Source organism: Phascolarctos cinereus, unplaced genomic scaffold, assembly GCF_003287225.1.
Source record: "Phascolarctos cinereus isolate Bilbo 61053 unplaced genomic scaffold, phaCin_HiC Scaffold_4;HRSCAF=312, whole genome shotgun sequence".
NCBI lineage: Eukaryota > Metazoa > Chordata > Mammalia > Diprotodontia > Phascolarctidae > Phascolarctos > Phascolarctos cinereus.
The window spans coordinates 557,927,566-557,953,915 of record NW_027555847.1 but is presented as its reverse complement, the minus strand read 5'-3'; the positions used below and the strand labels follow the sequence as shown (position 1 = coordinate 557,953,915).

The 26,350-nt window shown below is 35.9% G+C and overlaps 1 protein-coding gene across 2 annotated transcripts in view; it reads right to left on the bottom strand.

The window, feature by feature from the left end:
* DTNBP1 (dystrobrevin binding protein 1) overlaps positions 1-26,350 on the bottom strand; it is a 166,577-nt gene that overhangs the window by 118,377 nt on the left and 21,850 nt on the right. For both annotated transcript variants that reach the window (XM_020986793.2, XM_078153582.1), the window contains exons 3-5: positions 25,588-25,638; positions 18,512-18,572; positions 14,236-14,368 (exon numbers count right to left, since the gene is read on the bottom strand). In XM_020986793.2, the coding sequence (XP_020842452.1) occupies positions 14,236-14,368; positions 18,512-18,572; positions 25,588-25,638 (245 nt within the window). The remainder of the gene's footprint in view (positions 1-14,235; positions 14,369-18,511; positions 18,573-25,587; positions 25,639-26,350) is intronic.

The following is a 26,350-nucleotide window of genomic DNA, read 5'->3' as shown; positions in this document are numbered from 1 at the left end:
CTCAAATATGTACAGAACTAAATTTATAAGAATACAAGCCATTCCCTAACTGATAAATGGTCAAAAGATATGAACAGGCAGTTTTCAGATGAAGAAATCAAACATATCTATAGGCATATAAAGAAGTGCTCTAAATCACTTTTTTTTTTAACAAGGCAATTGGGGTTAAGTGATTTTCCCAGGGTCTCCCAGCTAGTAAGTGTCAAGTGTCTGAGGTTGGATTTGAACTCTGATCCTTCTGACTCCATGGTCAGAGCTCTATCCACTAAGCCAACTCCTGCCCCTCTAAATCACTTTTGATTAAAGAAATGCAAATTAAAACAACTCTGAGGTACCACACACATCAGATTGGCTAATATGACAAAAATGAAAAATTATAAAGGTTGGCAAGAATGAGAGAAAATTGGGACACTAGTGCACTGCTGGTATTGTGAACTGATCCAACCTTTCTGGAGAGCGATTTGGAACTATGCCCCAAAAGCAACCAAACTGTCCATACCTATCTTTGATCTAGCAATACTAGGTCTGTATTCCAAAGAGATCATAAAAAAAGGGAAAAGGAGGGGCAGCTAGGTGGCCAGTGGATAGAGCACCGGCCCTGAAGTAGGAGGACCTGAGTTCAAATCCGGCCTCAGACCAAACACTTGACACTTATTTAGCTGTGTGACCCTTGGCAAGTCACTTAACCCCAACTGCCCACCAAAAAAAAGGGAAAAGGACTAAATATGCAAAAATATTTACAGCAGCCCTTTTTATGGTGGCAAAATATTGGAAACTGAGGGGATACCCATGAACTGGGGAATGACTGAACAAGCTGTGGTATATGAGTGTAATGGAATACTACTGTGCAATAAGAAATGATGATCAAAAAAACCTGGAAAACTTGTATGAAGGGATGCAAAGTGAAATGAGCAGAACCAGGAAAACTTGTACACAGTATCAGCAACACTGTATGATGATCAACTATAAATGACAACTCTTCTCAGCAACACAACAAGTACAAATAACTCACGAAGGAAAATTCTATCCACATCTAGATAAAGAACTTAAGGACTCTGAATGCAGTCTGAAGCATACTGTTTTCACTTATTCTTTTTTGTGTTTTTTTCCTTTTGATCTGTTTCTTCTTTCACAACTGTGACTAATATGGAAATATGTTCTACATGATAGCACATGTATAACCTGTATCAAATTGCCTACCATATTAGGAAGAGGGGAGGGGAGAGATGGAGGGAAAAAAATTTGGAACTCAAAATCTTGTAAAAATCAATGCCAAAAATTGTCTTGACCTGTAATTGGGAATTAAATAAAGTACTATTTAAAAAAGAAACATTGCAAAATGATATATATAATAAAATTCATGGGCCCATGTGAAGAACTCTGATTTACTGATGAAGATTTTGAGTAATTAGCTTACAACATTCACTGAACTGTACAGATCTGAAATAACTGTTTAAATTTGGATTACTATATTTGTAGTCCACCACAAAGGTTACAATTCTTGATGGTTAAAGAATGAATTCCCCACACCATTATTCTGGGAATTCAGAAGGCAACATTATTCTTCAGATATTCCAGCAAAACAGTTTATACCATGAAGGCTCACTGCACTCCTATTCTGTCCATGCCACAAATAATCATTGCTTCATTTTCAGAGTGTTTTCAATACCATTTCCATACCATTCTAGACATAGGAAACATCCAGAAAAAATTCCCAGAATGCCGAGATGGAGTAAATTATTTGAGGAACAGCAAAGACACCAGTGTCACGAGATCAAAGAGTACGGGGAGAGCCATAAGGTGTAAGAAGACTGAAAGTTAAAGGGGGGTGGTGTGAGAAGGTGAGCAGGCAGTGAAGGGCTTTGAATACCAAACAATGGATTTTATATTTGATCTAGGAGGTGATAGGGAGCCACTAGAGTTTGCTGAGTACAGGCATAACATGATCAGACCAGCAATTTAGCTAGATCACTGTGAGAGCAGAGTAAAAGATGGACTGGAGTGGGGATAGACCTGAGGCAGGAAGATCCACCAGGAGACTATAGGAATAGCCCAGGAGTGAGGTGAAGGACCGCACCAGTGTAGTAACAGCATCAGAGAAGAGAACGGAGCATATTCAAGAGATGTTACAAAGACAGAATCTTGGCAACAGACTGGATGGTGGAGGTGAGAGAATAAGAGATAGTGAGGAGTCAAGGATGACATCTAGTTTCAAGCCCAGAGAACAGGGAGGATTGGTGGTAGTCTAAATAGTAACAGGAAATTTAGAAGAGCTAAGGGTTGGGGAGGAAAGATGAGTTCAGTTTTGGACATATACTGAGTTTAAAATAACTACAGGACATCGAGTTCAAGATATCCAAGCCAATTGTTTGAGGCAGCTGGAGACATGAGAGTAGAGTCTGGCAGAGAGGTTAGGACTAGATAAATAGATCTGAGAATCATCAGCACTTAGAATCATAGGTTCCCAAAGTGGGGGATATCACCCCCGGGGCAGGGGCGCTGGAATGATCCAGGGGGGCAGTAGTAGCATCAGGTGCAACAGGGGGGCACTGAATAAAAATAAGGGTTTACCTAACCTAACCCCAGGAGGGTGCCGAGTAATTTTTTTTTAAAAGGGGGCGGCAGGTCAAATAAGATTGGGAACCTCTGATTCAGATAATGACTGAACCCATGGGAGTTGATGAGATCACCACGTGAAACGGTATAGTGGGAGAAGAGAAAAAAGCCGACAATAGACAGTCCTGGGGGACACCTAAGGGTTAGTGGGCATAACCTAGATGAAGATTTAGCGAAGGAAACTGAGGAGAGGTCAAATATGCAGAAGAACCAAGAGAGAACAGTGTCCTAAAAACCTAGAGAAAAGAGAATATCCAAGAGAAAAAAGGTTATGATCTACAGTGTCAAAGACTGCAGAGAGGTCAAGGAGAAGGAAGACTGAGGAAAGGTCATTTGAGTGGGCAATTAGTGACTTTGTAGTTAATTTAGTAACTTTGGAGAGAGCAGTTTTGGTTGAATGATGAGATCATATGCAGACTGTGGAGTTAAGAAGAAAGTGAGAGGAAAGAAGTGTACCTCTTATCGAAGACAGACTTCTCAAGGAGTTTAGCAAAAGCGAGGAGGGATACGGGACAAGAGCTGGCAACAATGGATCAAGTGGGAGCTTTATGAAGGTGAGGGAAACATGAGCATATTTGTAGGCAGTAGGGAAGCAGCCACTTAGGCAGAGAGTGGAGATGACAGAAGGTGCAATCCTAGAAACAAATACAGGACATCAAATCAGAACACAGAAAACATGTGACGAATATCAGTACTTAAAGATTTATCTTGGGAAGCTAGGTGGTACAGTGGATAGAGCACTGACCCTGAAGCCAGGAGGACGTGAGTTCAAATCCGGCCTCAGACACATAACACGCACTAGCTGCATGACTCCGGGCAAGTCACTTAACCCCAATTGCCCTCACGAAAAAAAAAAAGATTTATCTTCTCAAAATGCATTGTAATATATTTTCATGTCATAAACTTGAAACATACCTAGGACGTCAAAAAAAAAATTCAGCAACAATGTTTTGGTACTTAACTTCAGGTCAGAAAATCAGAATATGACTACCCATGTTGTCCACACTATAAGTTTTTGACTGTGCTTGATTGCTAGCATAGCTTCAACAATTGAATCACTTTTATCTATGGCTATGGAATCTGGAAGCATCCTGTTTAATCCAAGAAAACTGGCTGGTTTTAATTTGGGCATATTTAGATTTTCCCACATCGCATACAAATAAGGTAACATTCATTTGGCTGTGCAGAGGTCATTCATAATTACTTTTGTTTTATTCTGCATATTTTATTTCTATCTTAATAAAATTTTTGTGCCTATGATGAGCAAGTAAGGATCCATTTGCTTGAGTTTAAGGGTCCAGTTCTTTCACAAGTTCTAGGAAAATGGTTTATACCATGAAGGCTCACTGCGCTATTATGCTGCCCCATGCCACAGATATCATAGTTTCATTTTCAGAAAGTATTTTCAATACCATTTCCATACCATTCCAGGTACAGAGAACATCCAGCAAAAATTCCTAGAAAGGACAAATAGGGTACCTTGTTTGAGGAACAGCAAAGGTAATGAAGGGTTTTGAATGCCAAACAGTGAATTTTATATTTGATCCAGGAGGTGATAGGGAGCCTATCACAAGTTCCAGTTGTCTCCAAACTTAGCGAAGCAACTATTAAGAGTTCAGGTTCCCCTTTTATTTTGGGTGGAACAGAGTGAGGTTGCACAGGATGAACAGACTCGACTGGATTATGATCAACATTGCTGTTTCCCACGTTTCCTGGTTTTCTATCTCTAAATCTTCATTCAAGCTGTTTCCTTTACTGGAAGTATATCCTTATCTTTCCCTTCTGTCTGATTCCTACCCATCTGTCTAGGCCTCCTGCCATTTCCTCCTTGAAGCTTCCCCTTCCCTCTCCCATAAATGCCAAAATAATCTCTCTTCTGCTTATATAAGTCACCAAACTTTGTTGAAAAGGACAGCGGGGATTGAGCCAAGATGGTGCAGTAAAAACAGGGACCTGCTTGAGCTCTCCCCCAAACCCCTCCAAATACCTGTAAAAAATGGCTCTAAACAAATTCTAGAGCAGCAGAACCCACAAAAAGACAGAGTGAAACAAATTTCCCGCCCAAGACAACCTGGATGGCTGATTGGAAAGGTCTATTACAAAGGGCTGGGCGAGGAACACAGTTCAGCGTGGGCCACGCAGGCAAAGACTGGGCCTCAGCAAACTTGGAGCAGGCTTCAGCGGACTGAATCGTGGGGCAACTGCAGTGGTTTCGAGACTTCTCAACCCACACATGCCAAAGATAATTTAGAAGGTCAGGAGAAAAGGTATGTCTGACCTCAATGAGAGAGAAACTCAGTGTCCCAGCCCCAATCCTGGTAGCAGCTGATTCTGGAGCTCTCAGCCCAGAGACAAAGGGGGAACCGAGTGGCTGATCGGAGGGAAATTGCAGGGATCTCTTTGCTGGTGCTGAGGCAGGATTCTCTTGCTTTGCCCATGCTTGGATCTGGGTCGCAGTCCTCAGGGACAGTCCTGGGGTGAGGAGGAGCACTGGCATGGTGGAGCTTGTAGTGGCAGTGGAGAGAAAATCCTCCTCACAGTTCCAAGGCAGAAAAGAGTGCTTGTGGGCACTCACAGACCAGAACACAGGCCAGGAAAGGAGTAGACACCTTGCCTTGGAAGAACTGAAAATTTACAGGTCCTTAGAAGTATCTCTGAAAACAGCAGCATAAAACCCCAAAGCTTGGGACAATATACCCTCCACAATGGAAGCAGAGTTCTACCTTAACAAAGAGTTTAAAAGTCAAGTAATTGCCTGGGAACACGAGCAAACAGTGCAAAAAAAAAAAATCAGATTATAGAATCTTACTCTGGTGACAAAGAAGATCAAAAGATACAATCAAAAGGAAACAACAAAGTCAAAGTTCCTACATCTAAAGCCTCCAAGAAAAATATGAACTGGTCTCAGGCCACAGAAGAGCTCAAAAAGGATTTTGAGAAGCAAGTAGGAGAAATAGAGGAAAAACTGGGAAGGGAAATGAGAGTGATACAGAAAATCATGAAAAACAAGTCAACCACTTGCTAAAGAAGATCCAAAAAAATACAGAAGAAAATAACACCTTAAAAAATAGACTAACCTAAATGGCAAAAGGAGTCCAAAAGGCCGAGAAGAATGCCTTAAAAAGCAGAACTGGCCAAATGGAAAAGGAGGTCCAAAAGCTCACTGAAGAAAATAATTCCTTAAAAATTAAAATAGAGCAAATGGAAGCTAATAACTCTAAAAGAAACCAAGAAATTATAAAACAAAAGCCAAAGAATGAAAAAGCAGAAGACAATGGGAAAAAGAACTGACCTGGAAAATAGTTAAAGGAGAGATAACTTAAAAATTATTGTGCTACCAAAAGTCATGATCAAAAAAAAGAGCCCAGACATCATCTTTCAAGAAATTATTAAGCAAAACTGACCTGATGTTCTTGAACCAGAAGATAAAATAGAAATTGAAAGAATCCATCGATCACCTCCTTTAGATCCCAAAAGGAAAACTACCAGGAATATTATAGCCAAATTCCAGAGTTCCCAGGTCAAGAAGAAAATATTGCAAGCAGCCAGAAAGAAAAAAATTCAAGTATTGTGGAAACACAATCAGGATAACACAAGATTTAGCAGCTTCTACATTAAGGGACTGGGGGGCTTGAAATATGATATTCTGGAGGTCAAAGGAACTAGGACTAAAACCAAGAATCACCTACCCCCCAAAACTGAGTATAATCCTTCAGGGGAAAAAAATAGACATTCAATGACGTAGAGGAATTTAATGCATTCTTGAGAAGCCAGAGCTAAATAGAAAAACTGACTTTCAAATACAAGACTCAAGAAAAGCATGAAAAGGTTAACAGGAAAGAGAAATCATAAGGGACTTATTAAAGTAGAACTGTTTACATCCCTGCATGGAAAGATAATATCTATAACTCATGAGAACTTTGTCAGTATTAGGGTAGTTGAAGGAAAAAAAATTATATGTATGTATAGATAGATAGATAGATAGATAGATAGATAGATAGATAGATAGATGGATAGACAGATGGCACAGGGTGAAGAAACAAAAAAAAGGACATCAGGCCATCTAGTCTAAACATACCTGAATGAAAATCCTCTCTATAACCCACATCATAAGTGGTCTTCCGACCTTTTATTGAAAACTTACCATAAGGAGTAACCCATTACTCTCTCCTAACCTATTCCATTTTTTGGATAAGTCAAATCATTAGGAAGGCTTTGTTTTGTTTTAATATCAAATCTAAATTTGCAATTTCCACTCCCTGCTCCTAATTTTGTCTCTTAAGGGCTAGGCAAAACAAATTGAATCCCTCTTCAATGTCCTAGCCTTTCAAAGATGTAAAGACAATTATCACATTTTTTCTCTATCACCTTCTTCTCCAGGTCCTCTCTCTTTCAGGGTAAATGAAGCCAGTTAATTCAACCTCTCTTTACATGAAATGATCTTGAGGCCCTTCACAATTCTGGCTGCTCTCCTCTAAATAGTTTCCATCTTATCAACATGCTTCCTAAAATGTGGTGCCAAGAACTTATACAATACTCTAGATATACTCTACAAGAATAACATGAGAGATATTAACAAATGCTTTGCTAAAATTTAGGTGGAAAATATCTACAACATACAATAGGTATATTGTAGGTAAAAATTCTTGGTAACCACCAAATCCTTTTCTAGATGTTTCTTATCTGTCTTTTTAATAATATGTTCTAGAATTTTATAGTTTCCCAATTCTATTCTCTTCCCTTTTTTGACAACTTCACAAAGGTTTGACAACCTTTGCCCTTCTGGATTCTATCCTGAAGAGCTTCTCCTGTTCTGATCTTTCAAAGATCACAGAAGGTGATTCACTAAACATTGGCCAGTTCTTTCAGTGGTAGGATGTAGCTCATTTGAGCCTGGTGAAATGAACTCATACGAAGTCAGCAAGATTCTCTCTTACTATCTCCCTGTACTTCTCTTGGTTGTCAATTCCCTGTCACTTTTGTCCTTTTAAAAAAATTTCTTTAACTCCATAATTTCTTTAACTCCATTGCATTACAGTTATTTGTGTATGTGCCATCTTCCCTCCTAGACTACCAGTATCATGAATAAAAGGAGAGTTTCTTTTTTTATGCCCCCCTTCAGATCTAGCAAAGGGTCTTGCAAAAAGTTGAATCTTAAAAAAAATTGTTGAATTAATGCTAGTACTACATACTCAAATAAACAATAAATACTTAGGGGAAAGATCCTTGATGGCAGAGACCATATCTTATATTTCTTGCAAATTTCCCACAATGCCTACTAGAGTTTTAAATACATAGGTAAGCATTAAAAAAATACTTGTTGATTTACTTCTTTTATACAATCACTTTCTGACTCCTTTCTTGGATAGAATTTGGAATACCTATACCTATTCTTTACGGTCCAACAACATATCAAAGAATTCCTCAGACATCCTTTAAATTAAAATACTAGTTGAAGAATATCATTGACTACTGAATTTTAGAGCTATAAAGCACCTCAGAGACCTAATTCAATAGAATGGAAAAAGCAGCTGGAGGCAAGCATTAGCTTCTTAAGTTAATAAAATGTGAAATTGCCCACTAACAGTCAAGAAAAGACTCTAAAGGCACAAAATTGAATATAATTTTAAAAAAAGTTTTATCACTTGGATTCTGCAGGAATAGGTATGCTAGTGGGTAAAAAAAAAAATCCCATTTAATTAAAGGGGAATTCATGTTGCCCCATATGGTTTTCTTCACCTCTCCTTGATAAGATCTCTAAGTGAATGAAAGGTGGTAACTTGAACTATGACTTAAAACAGAAAGAGGTACAGCTTTCACTTTTTCCCCCCTTCTAGATAAAGTTAATGACAAGTCTCTGGAATACATCCCACTCCCCTGTCCCACCCTCACTGGCTTCCTCTTAGCCTCAGAGGGATAGCCTTAATGCTTCTTCTATTTAGGCACTTGCTGCTGCAGACAACTAGATGGAAAATTTGGATTGGACCAGACAAATTCCAAGCTCAGTCTGCCTAAATTCACTGTCATTTCCACTGCAAGCAGAATTTAGGAGACACTTTTCTTCCAGGGATATTTCCCCTATATTTCTTGCCCAGAATCCCCTTCAACAATAAGGCAATTCACAATGACATAAATACTTCAATAATTGTGACTGCATAAAAACTACTTTATAAAAAGATTAAAGACTGATCAGGAATGTAATTATAGGTAAAGGATGCTGATAGGTACATTTCAGTTCTGTCCATCTTAGAAGTTTAAATTTCATTTGATTCTAGATCCTACTGTCTAGTCACCCTAAACTTGATTGAAAAGAAAAGAGAATAAAATAATTACATTAATATTAATAGGGATGATAGCTGCAGTTATCTTGTTTGTATCTTGTGGCCTTTTAAAAAAAAGCAACACAAAAACACAGTTAATACTAAAGAAGAGGGCAGGAAAAACTCAAGTAAGAAGCAACATAAAAGATGAGCTTTTTGATGTAAATTTACATTGAGCTATTTGGTTTTAATTCAAGGGTTTTAGTTTTTGCTCTTTTTACACAAGGCATTTATTTTACAGGAGCAGCTAGGTGGTACAGAGGATACAGCACTGGGCCTGGAGTCAAGGAAGATCTGAGTTCAAATCTAGTTGTGTGACCCTAGGTAAGTCACTTAATCCCTATTTGCCTCAACTCCACATCTGTAAAATGGGGACACACTGGAGAAAAAAATGGTAAACCAGTCCAGTATCTTTGTCAAGAAAACCCCATTGACAAAATCCATGGAGTGACATAGAGTTAGACATAACTGAACAGCTCAACAACAACAATGCATTTTTCACTAATATAGACACACTAAAGATCTAAATAGTCTTTTAGGAAACTTTTTCATTCCTTAGAAATGTTACTCTAAAGTGCTTGAGAGAGGAATCGATGAATTATATCTAAGAGCTGTAGGAATATCAGTAAAGACTTTGCTCAACCTGCATTATAATTAACATTAGCAATTATCTGACCCGAGCATGTGGTTTAATGTAGTTAGGGTCATACTAGAGCAACATGATATAGTGGGAAGAACAGCAGACCAAGTATTAAGTCACAGCTTTTGTCACTAATGAGATGTGGGTCTCGGTTTCCTCATCTACAAAGTGATCTTTGAAGTTTCGTCCAGTTCTAAAACGCTATGATTCTATGGTTTAATTGGAGTGCTATGAAATTTTTATATATTATAAAGGAAAGAAAGATGGGACAGACTACATGATAATTTGCTTGAAGAACACTGTTAGCTATCAAGGAGAATCAAAATGAAATGCCAAGTTTAGCTATCATCAACACATGAACATAAGTATTCTGTCAATCAACAGAGGCCAAATGGTCACTAACAAAAAGGGTAACAACTGAACCCTCAAATACCTCATATTCCATTGTTCCCTCCATCTCATCATTTCCTACCTTGCTGCCGTCCCCTGGACCTCATCAATGCTCATCCTCCTACAAAATCACATCAACCCCAAAACTCACATCTCCTCAGTAACCCCTGCCTCTCTCTGATTGGAGAGATTGGAGGGTAAACAATGGTGAGCTCCTCCCAGATCCTCCATTTAAGGAGGATACCCAGAGCGGCCATCTTATCATTTCCCACTGCCATTGCCCTGGAGCTTATGATGTTCTCATGTCAGTTATCCTCCTCTTTCCTCCCTCTGCTTTTCAGTTTCTTTTTATGTGTTTTCTTAAATTTCTTATATAGTGCCCAGCACATAGTGCTTAATAAATGATTACTGACCCTACTTTTTCTGGGGTATGCATATATGCAACACTAAAGACATACATCACTTAACTCATGCTCAACTAACTTTCATGGTTTTGGGAGTAAGGAATGGGGCACAGTAGATAGAATGCTAGCCTTGTAGTCAGGAAGAGTTGAATTCAAGTCATAATTTAAGACACATCTTACTAGTTGTGCAACAATGGGCAAGTCACAGTCTCTGAGTGACTCATAAATCTCTGAGATCATAAGTTACAGAGTAGTTGCTGACATGAATGTATTTTTCTATACTAAGATTTGCCCAAACGAATAAAATCATAAGTCCTGCACCCACAAAAGTGTTTAAATGTTTAAATGATTCTATACACAAAACCACAAAATAGCAATAATAACAACTAACATTTATATAGCACGTACTATGCTAAGCACCTTACAAATATTATCTCATTTGATTCTTCACAACAACGCTGGTAGATAGGTGCTATTATTACCCCTATTTTGCAGATGAGGAAACTAAGGCAAACAGAGATTAAATGACAAGGTCACACAGCTAGGAAAAGTCTGAAGTAATTCTGAACTCACATCTTTCTGACTCCATGCCCAGTGCCCTAAAAGCCACTCAGCCACCTCTAAAAAGGTACATTAGTAAATAATACTCGCTTACTAATCTAATGTTCACCCAACTTTATAAGCCTATCAATTAAGACTTTAACAATAAAATTAATTTTTAAAATACATAACATTTTTATTTATAAAATTATTCTTTAAAATGTTTTGGGGGGCTCCTTTGATGGATGTTTCCTTAGATTGCAAGTACTATAAGCCTTAAGCATAATTATAATTTAAACAAATCAATGACTTTATTTCTTTGCATGACAGACAGACTCCCCCATATCAAATATACACACACACAGATATATACGTGTGCGTATGTGTATATATGAGTACGCATATGTATGGATGTATATACTATGTACATATACATACATATATAAAATCAGCATAGCTACTACTAATTTTGAATCTGTAGTCCTTGAATAGGCAGAAAACTATAGCTATATCTTTTCTTAAAATCAAACCAAAAGATCTATATGGCCAAAACCCCATCAAAATTCAGAATATTAATCTCTTATAAGTTCTTTACTATTTAATAGGAAAAGATTAGAAATATTTGGCAAGCTAGTCTGGGAGGAATCCCCCATATTGGAGGAGTGAGTATGGACTCTCACTATTAAAATATCAACATTTCAAAAAAATAAGAGAAAACAAAAACTAAATGTAAATAAGCTTTATTTTCTTCCAATTTTACTATTTTTTGATTGATGAATTTAAAGTCCTGTTAAGCTATATCAATGAGGTTAATTTATAAGACTAAATTTTAAATTGCTACAAAAATCAAGTAGTAAAGATATCAAGTAGAACAGGAAAGCATGAACTAATAATGTAGCACTTCAATGTTAAACTATTATAACTAAAACAATTTCAACATATTTATAAATGCATTAATTTAATGCCAAAATACATATGTTCTTCACAAACCATATACTTCAATTTGGTTAAGGTAAAACTTTTCATTTGAGTATAGTCTTCCAAAGAATTTAAGATAGTCCAGATTTTCAAATTTTCAAAACATTTTCCTATTGGCTATTTCTAGGTTAAATTATATGTCTTTTAAGGTACTTATTTTTATCTGGCATAGATAAATGAAAGATAGTTCCTTACTAGTAAGTACAAGATAACATTAAAATAATACTAATAGATTATTTTAATAACCAAAAGTGGTAGTATTTTAAAATGCCAATGAGTAAACTCAAGTTAATAATACTGATAAATATTATCCTAGACCAAAGGGATATTAAGTTGTTTTTTTTTAAAGGAATTAAAAGTGGTTCACCAAGAATTGCCTATCATGGACTAGAGAAAATAACACTAGCATCAATTTAAGACAGAAGTGACATACCTCGATCACAAGAGTATTTCATGATAGCATTTGAGAGTTAACATGGACTGGTGGATAAAGCACTAATCTTAGAGTCTGGCATATTTAGAAATTCTGCCTCAAACATTTATTGGCATTTTGACCTGGAAGTCATTTAACCTTTCTGAGATTAGGGTAAACATTGACTTTGGAGTAGAGGACCACAGTTCAAATTCTACTTCTGATGTTTACTATTTATTCGACCTGGGGAAACTGTTTAACTTCCAAGGCCTTGGTCTTATCATCTGCAGAAAAACAAAAAACAAAAAACAAAAAAACAGGGACAGGTGAACTTTGCTTTCTCATTTCTAAGAGAGGAGAAATAATGTAAAAACCATTCTAAGATATATTTTCAATCTCTTTGCAAGTAGTAAACTAAAATTAAAGCTCTCCAAAGAACTTCAACACGATTCCTTTTACATCTCATCCAAAAAGTAACAGAATCCTAGTGCAGTAAGGCACAATGAGCAGCCAGTTTATCTTGGATGTAATCCACACACGCTGCTGCTCACAGACTAAGGACAAGTATAATGAAAATACTGCATCCTTACTTGTCTTATTGGCCATAGAGTATTCTAACGAACTGAAAGTTTGCTGACTTGGAGTTTAAGGAAAGTAGAAATATAGCCTTTCACCAAAGGAAAAAAAATCATATTCTCTAATAAGAAGCATTTCTAGCATCTGAATATAACTTCTTAATTCTAATCAGACTATTTAAATGACCATTTAATGACTTATTAAATAGACTTCTTGCCTAAATTTCCTTTTTAAAAAATAAGGAAATTGCATATAAACCAAGGAAAGTAGATTCTAGGGTACTAGACTGAGGATAATCTATTTTTACACTCTACCTAACAGCTTTTTGATCACATTAAATGAAAAGAGTTCTCTTGCATAAATAACCTCTTTTTTCCTTCTCTTTTAAAATTAAATTGTTTTTTTATTGTGAACATAATTATCAACAAACAACAACAAAGAAGACTGTAGGAATCTGTGACTTCTCTTACATGCAGTTTTCTTTGTAAGTGTAAAATGAATTTAACAAGACAGTGACTCCTACTTTTAACTCATCCACCAATATTACAAACGTAACTAGCAACTAGTTAGCTACTCTAAATTTCAATTTTTGAATAAATCAATGTGATCCTAAAAATGTCTGATGATTTGGCAACATTAAATATGAAAAATAATTTTCTTAACAAATAGAAAAGAATACGGACAGGATATGATCAAATATAACTCACAGAGATATAAATATATAGGTATAGATATGTCTGTCTAGATAGCTAGCTATAAGATAGCTTAAATTACCTTTTAGTTACCTTAAGAACATATTATTTTTATACCTCGATGTAATGAACCTTGATTTTTTTGGAGCCCAATTAGAGGTGAAACCCACAGTTGACCAGAATTTTTCCAATTTACTCCACTAAAAGGAAGAAAAAGCTGAGAAAACAAATTCTGAATAAAGATTTAATAAAAAGAAGAAACTTTCAAGACATTGTCCTAGGATCAGCATACATTCAACCCCATTTTCTACATATAAACTATTATGCCAGACCAATATTGTATCACTACAATATTAACTGATGTTTATAATGACAATCCTGAGGTAGTGCAAGAGCCTCTATCATCAAAGGATTAAATTATGTTGTACTAAACTCAGACAGTAAAGCATATGACTGGCGTTTTGAAAATATTTTCAATAAATGTTGAAATAAAGATTTTTCAGCTGAACCCAATGTTAAATAATAATTTAAATTAATCAGAACATTTCATTTCTCAAGCATTAATCATGGTTCTACTACACTTCAAAAGATTACTGAAATTCAATCAGGTTTCTCCCTTGATCATTTTGGTTCCTGCAAGGAATATGTAGAAAAACAGAAAACTTACTCAAATTCGCAGTCATGGATTCTAGATCTGCTAACAACCCTGGAATCTGTTGGAGCTGTTCTTGTAACTCTATTAAACTCGTCCTCTTTTTCTCCCAGTGTACTGAAAGCATCACCACTTCAGTATCTACTCGCTGCAATACATAAGAGACATAGCATATCAAATTTTAACTATTAAAACAACAATAGTTTCCATAAGCTTTTGTCGATGTTATTGTCTCTAGCAATTCCTTACTAACTAAAGTTGACATCATCTGGCTCAAAAGGAAACTAACATAATTCTCTTTTGTTGAAGGGATCATTCTTAACAGGCAGTGCAGGAAACCTCAAATTATTGCTTATTTCAAAAGAGCGCAATCAAGAGAAGAGAATAAGAGGTGGACCTAGAAACTGCCTCCAAATGTATGAACCCTATCTTAAGCAAACCATATATTTGAACATCCAAATATATCCCCTCCCCAAAAGGGATAATTGAGTTTTGTTTTGTTTGTTAAACAGTGAGCTCCTCTAGTTCATTTAGAAAGTAATTGAATTTATGAAACTATCTCTTACACACAACTTTTTGGAAATGTTTACCACATGCAAGTAAAACTGAAAAAGGCATAAACTGCCACATTCCAAAGACATACTGACATGTCCCACCCCAGGAAGTTTCTTAACTTACTGATATTTTCTGATGAGCTGATAAGGGTTCTAAACTTTTAACACATGCAACAGCCTGCCTTAGCATCATAAGATTCTATTTAAGCAGAATAGGTTCATGAAGTTAGAGCTGGAAGGGACCTTAGAAATGATCCATCCTTCATTTTACACATGTAGAAATCTGGGACCAGAGATGCAGTGAATTGCTCGAGATCACAGAAATATTAAGCAGCAAAGCTATATTTGAACTCAGGTCTTCTAACACCAAATCTAGCCATCTTTCTACCGTACAATGCCTCTTCTTTAGCTGCTAAGGCCTTAGAATAAAGCTGGCTACTCATTTTAGGAGTACAATCTCTCAAATGAACAATTTTTTCAAAGTAGTTTATTGTAGTTTTATCAACCAAAATCTACCTTCTCCCATCCTCCCCTCTTCCCCTGCCACCATAACTAACTGAGAACACAAGAAAAACAAAACCCATTACAAATATGTATTATCAATCAAAACAACTTTCCACACTGACCATGTCCAAAAAAGACTTGTCTCATTCTGAGTCCTTCACCTTTGAGGTGGGTAGCATGTTTCATTATTAGTCCTCTGGAATCATGGGGGTAATTATACTGATAAAAGTTCAGCACAATAATATTTCATCACATTTATATATCATAATTTGCACATCAACTCCTCAATTTATGGGTAGCCTCTCAGATTCTCATTCTTTGCCATCTCAAAAAAGCCTATAAATATTTTTATTATTAAATACTGAGTTTGTTGTACTTAGGAATAATCATTCCCTTAATCTAACCTCCCTCAAATTCTCCCTTCTCCTTCCTATATCCCTGCTGAATGAAATGTATTACTGTACCAGTTCAGATGAGAGTGAGGTTCAAGTGTCAACAGCTCCCCACCCTCCTCACCCCTCCTTGTTTGTGTAGCTGTCTACCTGTACAATGGGATTATGTGAGACTATTTTTCCTGCCTCCCCTCCCCACCCTAGCTTATTCTTCTTCCTCTTTCTTTTCATTCATTTCTCAAGATCATCAAGACATAATAGAACTACTCCAGGCCTTGTCTAATTGAACCTGTTGTCTATTGACAACATAATTGTCTAAGACCCAGATGATGACAGGATTTAGGAGGAACACATGTTATCATCTCTCCATCTTATAATCACCATTTCATTCTTGTTTGTACCCTTATAATTGCTCATTCATGTTTATCTTTTCATGTTTCTCTTTGTTCCTGTGTTTGCACTTAAATTTTCCATGTGGCTTTGGTCTTTTCCTCAGGAATTCTTGGAAGTCCTTTATTTTATTAAAGATACATTTTTCCTCTTGTAGGATTATAATCAATTTTGCTGAGTAAATTATTCCTTGTTGTAAACCTACACCCTTTGCCTTCTGAAATATCATATTTCAAGCTCTCCATTCTAAATCTTGTCTGATCCTGACTGTGGCTCCTTGGTACCTGAATTCTTTTTTTATTTTTTATTTTTTTACTAATTGTAATATTTTTTTTTGATCTTGAAAATTTTGGTTATCATGTTCCTGAGAGTTTTCATTTTCTAGTTTTGTTCTAGAGGTTACTGGTAGATTCTTTCATTTCCATTTTCCCTCTGGTTCTAAGCAATCTTTGCAGTTTTAAGATTTTTTTGAAATACGATGTCTAAGTTTATTTTTTGTCATGACTTTCAAAGAGTCCAATGATTCTTAAATTATCTGTTCTCAATCTGTTTTCCAGGTCAGTTATTTTCGCTATGAGATATCTTAGTTTATTTTTATTTCTCAGTCTTTTGACTTGTTTTACTATATCTTGCTATCTATTGAAATTACTGGCTTCTATTTGGTCCATTCTCATCTTCAGGGAGTTTGTTGCTTGGTTCAGTCAACTAACATTTAATAATCATCTACTCTATGCTAGTGCTAGGGCTCTGTGCTAAGTGATGGGTAAGGTTTTATACTTCTTGTGCCAAGCTAATTCCCTTTTCAATTCTTTTTTAATCTTTTTGCATCTTTTCTTCTACTGCTCTCATTTCACATTTTAAAATACATGAAATTCTCAGGGGCAGCTAGGTGGCGCAGTGGATAGAGTACTGTCCCTGGAGTCAAGGAAGACCTGAGTTCAAATCCAACCTCAGACACTTACTGGCTAGTTGTGTGACCCTGGGCAAGTCACTTACCCCCTATTTCCTCTAAATAAATAAATAAAAATATATTAAACCCCCCCCAAATTTTTTTTTGCTTCACCTCTCCTAGGAATTCTAGTTGAACTTGTATCTAAGCTGTATTTTTCTTTGAAGCTTTTCTTGTAGATATTTTGGAGTCATTCTCTTCTTATGGATTTGTATCTTAAGTGTCCCCATCACAAAAATAGATTTTTATGGTGGGATTCTTTTATTTTGTTGCTCATTCTTCCAGTCCCAGGGTCATACTCTTCACACTTCTAAAGAGAATGTCTAGACTGATCCTGCTGCTATTTTCTTGAAGTACTGAATCTATTATTATTCCAGGATGTAATGGACAGTGCAGGCTGGGGACCTGAAACTTTCATTGTTCCTGAAGTGGTCTGATCCAAGGCAAAGCCTGATTAATTCTCTTGTGTTCTCAGCCAAGCTCTTGAGCTGGGTTTGGGTCTAAGCAACACACCTCTGGTCTTGCCCCTAGTTGGAGTTCCACTAAATTACTAATGGACTTAGCTACTATCAGCCAGCTGGAAAGCTCTACAGAACTGCAGGTTCCTCTATTGTTTGGAATTCCTTCCTTTGTTATTGCACTATAGTCTTCAGCATTGGCTGGAAGCTAGAACTGACCTCCCCCCCCCTCCCCGGGCACCACTCTGCCTTACTCTGTGTCAGAGTGACACAATAGCTACTTGCTTCTGAACTTGCTCCTTGCTCAGTACTCCGTTTAGGGTCTGTGACTGCTTCTTACCCTATAACACTATAGGGAGATCAAATGGAAGGTTGCAGCTAAATTTAAATTCACTAATTTGGACTGTGGGGATAAGCAGTCTAAATTAGAGAATGGTCATAGATTTTTTTTTTAAGAAAATAATTCTTATACTTTCAAGTACATTAATTATGCTAACAGACAGTAAGTATAGAATCTCAGGAACTGACTTTAAAAAATAATTTGTAATTAAGTGCATCAAATGTAAAGCTTTCTAAAGTGCTTAAAAATGGTATACTTTCAAGTAAGTTGAACACGATCCCGCCATTTACATTGTTCACTTTTTGTTCACTTGCAAACACTGTTGTAAAGAGTAAGCAAAGATAAACTTCAGTGTCCAAATTAAAATAAATTCTGAACTGATAGGTCCAAATCAATGACAGTTATTAAGTTTACATATAATGGTGGCCCTCTGAACCAGACTGCCACAGATATTGTATCTAGATAAGCCAAATACTTGTCTGGAACCTTGAACAAGTAAAAATTCTTTGAGCCAACATGGACTAGTCTACAACCCAGAGAGACTTTGGAGGTTGTGAAAATGAACTTTGTTCACACAGATTTATAATAATTTATTAAATTCCAACTGAAAAGTTCCATATAAGGCATTTTAGTGGAAGCATTCTGCATTTAAATCAGTTCATCACTTATAAGCTAAAAAATACCCAGAAGAACAAATTTTCTACCTCTCCAGCACTTGCACATTCCTTGGCTCTTTTATGAAGGGCAGCCCATGTATCTTCATATCTAAGAAAAAAACAATTAACAAAGATATATACATACATTTTTTAAAAAGCTTGAAAAAGTAGTACACAATTGCATAAATGTCTTCACTAACTATGTAGAGATCTAAATTAGTAGCCTCATTCTCAGGGTAGATGTACACTTTCTGAAAGTAGCAGGGAGCTAAAGAATTTTTTCACATATTTGAAATGGAAGATAATACCAACCTGGATAATGCAGACAGCATATATCCAGATCTTCTGACTTAACACAAAGTATAATGCCGTCAATTATCATTTAATCTCAGCTACTTTAAGGAAACTTTAAAAGAGTTTAAAGAATTTTTAGATAATTCATGAATATATACAGTTATAGTTAATTATATATGATTATTATATATAATTATATATAGGATAGTTAATTATATTGCATAACTGTAAGGCAACTAAGTGGCAAAGTGCTTAGAACGCTGGACTTTGGAGTCACTACAACCTAAGTCTGAATCCTACCTCAGGCACTTACCAATTACATGATCCTGGGTAAGTCATTTAAACCTCTACCTCAATTTCCTCATCTGTAAAATAGGAATAATGACAGCACCTACCTCACAAGGTTACCGTGAGAATCAAATGACATAACAAGTGTAAAATATCTTGCAAATCTTAAAGTGCTAAATAAATGCTATGACTGTTATTAATATTATTGGTATTATTAGAAGAAATTACAGCTACATGAATCCCCAAATCCCAATACAACCCTGTGGACACTTAATAAGTACTTGTTGACTATACTTATCCAATTGAAATTTAAATGAAAACTCTAGATTTTACTTTGGTATACCAGACTGTGGGTATATCTTGAAGGAGAGCTAAGTAAGTGCTATAACTCATTCAGGCAATGCCACAGTGGTAGAGTGGAATCCTCATTTGTAAAGAGCCTATAGTATATCTCCATGTGGCTATTCCACTAACACCTGAAACCCAATATGTCCAAAACCTTTCTCCCAAAACTTGTTCCTCTTTCTGCCTTCACTATTTCTGTAATTGGCCCCAATATTCATGTTATTTTTTAATTCCTCCATCTCCTTAACTTCCCACATCCAGTTGCTACATCCTATGACTTTAGCTCAGTCATCTTTTTTACCTAAGTCATTCCTCCCTTTTCCACTGGTCTTCTCCTTGCACAAGTCATCATTCCTCTCTGCCCAGACTATTAAAAAAAGGCTCTTAATCAGTCTTCTTACCTCTACTCTGCCCCTTGTCTAAACCATGTCATACAAATGTGAGATTAGTATTCTATATACACATATGATTATCTGGGATTTTTAAAGGTCATCTAATCCAACTCCCTCAGTTCACAGAGCAGTTAAGTGACTTGGCCAAAGTCACATGTGTATTAAGTACAACAGGACTTGAGGCCAGGTCCTCTGATTCCAAATCCAGCATTCTTTTCACTGAACCAAGCTCTAGTTATGTTACTCCTCTGCTCAAAATCCTTCAGTTGCTCCCTATTTTCTACATCCTCATCAGCAGGTCCCTTTCAGCTTTATAATCTCAAGATCTTTCCTCTGCCTTTTAACATAACTTAGAAGGGTTATTCTTTTGAATGAAAGAGAACTCATTCTCTTCTTGTTCTCCCCCAGAGAACTTTGCTACTACTAATGATAACAGCTGCCATTTATATAACACTTCAGTTTTCAAATTGTATTATCTCCCTGGAGCCTCATGATAACACTAAGAAGTAGCTTCAACCTCATTTTATTGCCATTTTGTAGATGAGCAAACTAAGTCTTACAGAGAATAGCTCATAGTCACACTGCTATTAAGTGACAGAGGCAGAATTTGAATCCAGGTCTTCCTAGCTTCAAGTCCAATGCTCTTTCCACTATACCATACCACTTTGCAAGCAATTTCTGAAGTTACTGCAGAAGAGGTTACCAGTTCAAATCTGTTACATTCCCAAGTATGAAAACAAGTCAGAAATATCACCTTTTGAAATTAAAGGCAAAATAAAATCAGCATAAAATGGATGAGATTTGCCTGCTGCAGCAGTATCTTACCCTAAGGGAGCTAAGATTTTAGTATCTCCCAAATCCCAGCAAGGAACTAGGATGACTCCCAAGTTTCCATCAAAAGACTATGATAAACTGTGATCTAATTAATTGTAACATGTTCAAGATAATTTGTCAAAACAGAAGGGTGGCAGTCTGCATGGAGTCTTGAAAAAGGCAAGCTGTAGATCAAGAATTTTTCAGTATGTCTCAAGCTCTCTGATCCTCTGTGAACAAATGCTTGTGATTTTTAGGCAAAATTTTTTTCTAGAGTGGAAAAAGGCAATTAATTTACTCTAGCATTACAATACCTTAAGTTAATCTTGATTCTCTGACCCAAAGTCTATGAAACCACCTTCTGAAGCTAAAATTTTGTTTTTTTGAGTAAACTTAAATCAGAATCAAGCACCTCAAATAGAGGTCCAATGTCAATCCTCAGGCAGCTCTTATAATAAACTTATAAACAAAATTCTCAGTTGTGAATCAGCCTTTTCCGAGGTTCTCTGGTTTTACCCTAAAGCCTGATCATTCCTGGGGGACCTAAAAGAATCAAGTTTCTGAATCTATAAGGTTGAGGATCATACCCTTGACACATGAGTATGCCCCAAAGTGAAGATATTCCCATGAGGTGCTACCTGAGCAAAGAAACAGAGGCTCTAACATCATCTTTTCAGTGAAAAGGTTTCAACTATCACATTTATATTCTAAGTTCACATACTTAGCCCTGAACTTCAGTCCTGAATTTTTAGCTACTTCTTTCCCTGGAAGTCTTGCACAAGTAGAGAGATTAAATTTATTAAAAAAAAATAGCACACTCTTTCTCTGCTACCAGAGAAAAGGAGAAGAGAATACGTGATTTTCTGAGAATGGGAGAAATTTTAAAGTTTAAGGTAAGGGAGTTGATGGAACTCATTCCAGAAGGCCTAAATTTTAGGATCAAAGGATTTAGAACTTGAACTAGTAGGTAGCCAATTCAGCTCATAAGCAATGGGGCTAAAGGAAAGAGGAATATTGGAAACACTATGGAAAACTGGAAGAGAAGTTAGAAAAGGGTAGCACCTGCAAGCAGCAAACTGGACTACTCTGTTCCTGAGCTTTCCTCACTTGGTTCCTTTTCTAGGCTGTTTTAGTCAATCTTCTCCATCTTCACCTCTACTCATCTCCAAAAGCCAAACCAAATACCACCTCACCCATGAAGTGATTCCTCTAGGCAATAACAACCTTTCATCTGCATATGGCCAAAATAACTTTGTTTTGCCCATGTCCAATGTGTTCATCACGTATTATTTTATATGGCAATGATTAGTATGGCACATCTCCCTTTGGTAATCTGTAAGCACTATGAGTGCCTTAGCTAAGTTCTACATCTCCTCAGTGCTGTACAGTAATCTATCTACAACAGGGCCTTAATAAAAATGTGTTGAACTAAATCAGCCCAAACTTAGCATGTCTAAAATCAAACTTCTTTCCCCCTAGTCAGCTCTTCCTTAAGTTATCTCTATTTCTTTCGACAGGACCATTATTTTACCAGGCTCAAAAATCTGGAATCAGCCTGGATGCCTTCCTCTTCTCTCATATCCAGTAATTTCCCATGAATGGAAAAGGAGTAGATGCAAAAATTGAAAGGCTAAGAAAGGATAAGCGGGTTAAAAAGTATTTTTCATGCAGTTTTTAAAGTATGGTCATAATACGTCCATACATAAACCTGTTACAAAGTAGTATTAATGGCAGAAAAATTAAGACAAGAACATTACTACACTAACATCACGAAGACATTACAATGTGAAGAGCCCTGGACAGTCTCTTATTCAAAACGCTGTTCTGTCAAAATCAAAAGTTTATACCAGTTACCATAGGTAACTAATTTAACTAATGAACCCATATCTTTGCCTTCCAGGTCACCTCCTAATGGTTCACAAATGGAAGTGTTTCAGTAGGGGAAGGAGATTTTAGTGACATTGCCTAGAAACCTTTTTGCTAGATATGTTTCTAAGACTGGGGAAATGTGTTCAAGTATCGCCAGCAAGAAGGAAGGTAATACATACCCTCTCCCCTATCAAGAGCTAATTATGAAGACAGTGAGAACAGTTTGTAAAATATACATTTCATGGTCACTGCTCATAGTACTAATTTTTCCAAGAGTTCAATCGGAAATATTACCTGAACTATAAAGAATGAAAGATATCTGTTGGGGATAAGCTAAAAGGGTAGGTAGAAGAAACGGGGCTGTTAGAAAGTCATTCTTAAAAACAAACAAGTTTTTTGAAGGTAATTTGTACATATCAAGGTTTCAAGAAAAGTTACTTTACTTTTTAAAAATATCTGTATTGGTTATTTTCAATTTCTAGATCATAGGATTTGGAGCTAAAAGAATCGTGGAAATCTTCTAATACAAATCCTTTATTTGACTGATGAGAAAACAGGCTCAGAGAGTTTAAGTGACTTGCTCAAGGCCAACAAGTAAAAAGTAGAACTGGGATGTGAACCTACGTTCTCTTACTTCATATCAAGTGTTCTTTCCACTACAATGTGCTATCTGTGATTTGGTGAGGAGTATAAAAGACATCACAACCAAGTATCACTGGAAGGAGGCAAGCCAGTCATATGTCAAGAGTGACTGAAAATATGCACTGTAGGTTGAGCTATAAATTGGTACAATCAGCATGGAAAGCAATTTGGGATTATGCAAATTGACTAAAAAGTCCACAATCATTGGCTCTGAGATTTCACTGTTAGGCATATACTCCAGGGAAGTCATTGACAAAAAAAAAAAAAGGCTCCAAACAAACTAAAATATTTATAGCAGCACTTTTCATAGTAGCAAAAAGCTGGAAACAAAATAGATGCCCCTTGATTAGGGAATAGGTAAAAAAAAAATGTAGCACATTAATGTAATGGAATATTAGAATGCTATAAGAAAAAAACACATAATTAATACAGAGAAACACGAGAAGATTTATATAAACTGATGAAAGGGAAGTAAGCAGAGCCAGGATAACAATATACACAATGACTAGAACAATAAAGAACAACATCCACAGAACGACATGAATGTTCAGAAAACACAAAAAACACATTTGGTCCCAAATAAGAAATATGAGAAGATGATATGCACCCCACCTTTATAGAGGTTGGGGGAGGGGTCCACGGATGTGGAACATTGCATATAAAACCAAATTTTTTTTCAACGTTGTTGGCTTTGCTTAATTTTTTTTTTATTCCCTTCTTCAAAAATTAAAATTCTTTGTAATAAAGGATGGCTCTCCATGAAGGAAGAGAAGGCAGAGGAAATCTACGGAACATAAGAATAAAAGATATCAGTACTAATACATTACTAAAAAAGAGTGAGTGATAGATAGACAGTGCAAATATTTTATAGGAATCCACTGATGATTAAAAGAACTAGGGCTAGACTTCTAACAAATTGGGGAGATCTTCTTTGGGAGACTTATGGAAATGCATATATAAGAATTGTATAGGATGAGAAGACCAGGTTGGGTTGTGATCTGCATTGATGAAATCATGTGATTCCAACTACTGATCAGCTATGTAGTATTCAATGTCTCTAAGGAAAAAACATATGAAATTTGGGTTCATAGTATATTAAAAATTTACATTTGAGTATTGTTGTAGTATAATAAATAGAAACCTTAGGTAATAAGTATAAGTTGTTAAAATATAAATTTAGATTTAATGTAAGGAAAAACATACTAAGAATTAGATAGACCTGTCCAAAAGTAAAATAGGTTGCCTAAGAAGGTAGTGATTTCCCCTTCTGTTTGTGGTCAAGCCAAGGCTGGAATACCACTTGTCCGGTACAGTGTAATGGCAATCTTTTTTCACATATAGGCCATACTGTAGATTCTTTCTAACTCTGAAGTTCTGTGATTCCATATTCTTGTGTCTGGCACATAACAGACACTTAACACTTGTTGACTTGACTCTTGAATATTTGAAAATTTTGCTTTTAACCACCAAGACTTCTTACTGTAATTATTTTATAGGATTATCTCTGAAATCTCCTACTCAATTCAACAACAAATATAAAAATAATTTTTTTACACTAGAGAAGAAAAATCTCCAGCCCTTAAAAGCACAAAAATAAATCTAATAAAATATCTAAAGAGAGAAATTTATATGTAGGTATAGATGTTAACAGGAAAATGAATACAAATTGTAAACAAAATACAAGACAACCTTTTCTTATTTGTTTCCTAGATATTTTCCATAACAAGTTAGTCCTATGTCATTGAATCATTTCTAAGAATAAAGGCACTTTGTCATCCAGTCTATATAAGATTTCAACAGAAAATGGTAGAAGAGGATACACATAGAAAAAACTAATAGCTTCATTGTAACAGCTACAACTTTTGAGAAATAATAAAAGTAGAATTTTTTTTTGCCACAATCGGAAAACCAAAAGATGCCAGATAAAATATTAACTAATAAAGATAATCTTGACCTCCTTAAATAGAATGATTAAGAAATCTTTGTACCAAAAAGTGTCACAAGTTTCTCAAAAAACCAATTAATGTAGTAGGCTGCTCTATTTTTTTGTTTTGTTTTGTTTTTGCTAGTCAATGGGGTTAAAGTGACTTGCCCAGGGTCACACAGCTAGTAAGTGTTATGTGTCTGAGGCTGGATTTGAACTCAGGTCCTCCTGAATCCAGGGCTGATGCTCTATCCACTGCGCCACCTAGCTGCCCCAAGGCTGCTCTATTTTAATCTAACTCACCAAATACTACTGAAATATATCTATAAAATGTAAAATTTAAAAAAATTGTTAAAGGTAAAGCACTGCAGTAAAAAATGACATTTACCAGGGGCAGGTAGGTGACACAGTGGATAGAGCACCAGCCCTGAAGTCAGGACGACCTGAGTACAAATCCAGCCCCAGACCAAACACTTGACACTTACTAGCTGTGTGACCCTGGGCAAGTCACTTAACCCCAAATGCCTAAAAAGTTAAAAAAAAAAAAAGACATTTACCTGCTGAGTAGCTCAAGTCCAGCAGAGAACTTTGGCAAAGACTGAACAGGCCTGTCAAAATAAATATTTAATTAACAAGACTACATTTCCTGATGTATGCTGTAACTACAAGAATTTTGGGTTTGCTATCCATGAAATTAAAATGTAAAAATCAATAACCACAGTTTCACAAAACTTTAAGAGAAATAAATTATATTATGGTTTTATTTCTGTTAATATAATGTATACAAGTCACTAACTCCCAAAAACATTGTTTTTGGTATCTGATAAACACTTCATTAGAATTGCAGTTACCAAAACAAAATCTGCATGATTAAAGTGTTTCTTCTTCCGGTTGGAAATGAAATCCAGACACATACTTTATTTTATTTTGAAAATGAAAAACATCAAAATCAACACTGATATGTTTTCATGCAATGTTTCCAAAGCTATGTACTTGCCAAGTGATATTTCTGTTATTAATGTGCTTTCCCTAGTACAAAATTCCTCCTTTTGTTCTTAATTCTAAAATGGAAACTATGATAAATAATTATCGTATAATATTCACTAAGGTTCTCTGAAATTCAAGTAGAGAAAAACCAAGCAAAATAAATCTATGAAAACTGATCATTTATAATTTTTTCTACTTCATCAGTAATTTTAGGAGACTACAGAATAGATAAAATTTTAAAAACTGTTTTAAGCTGTATTTACCCAATATAAATCTCTCATATCCAGGAATCATAAACTTTATTATACAACTCAGAGGTATCAAACCCAGAAG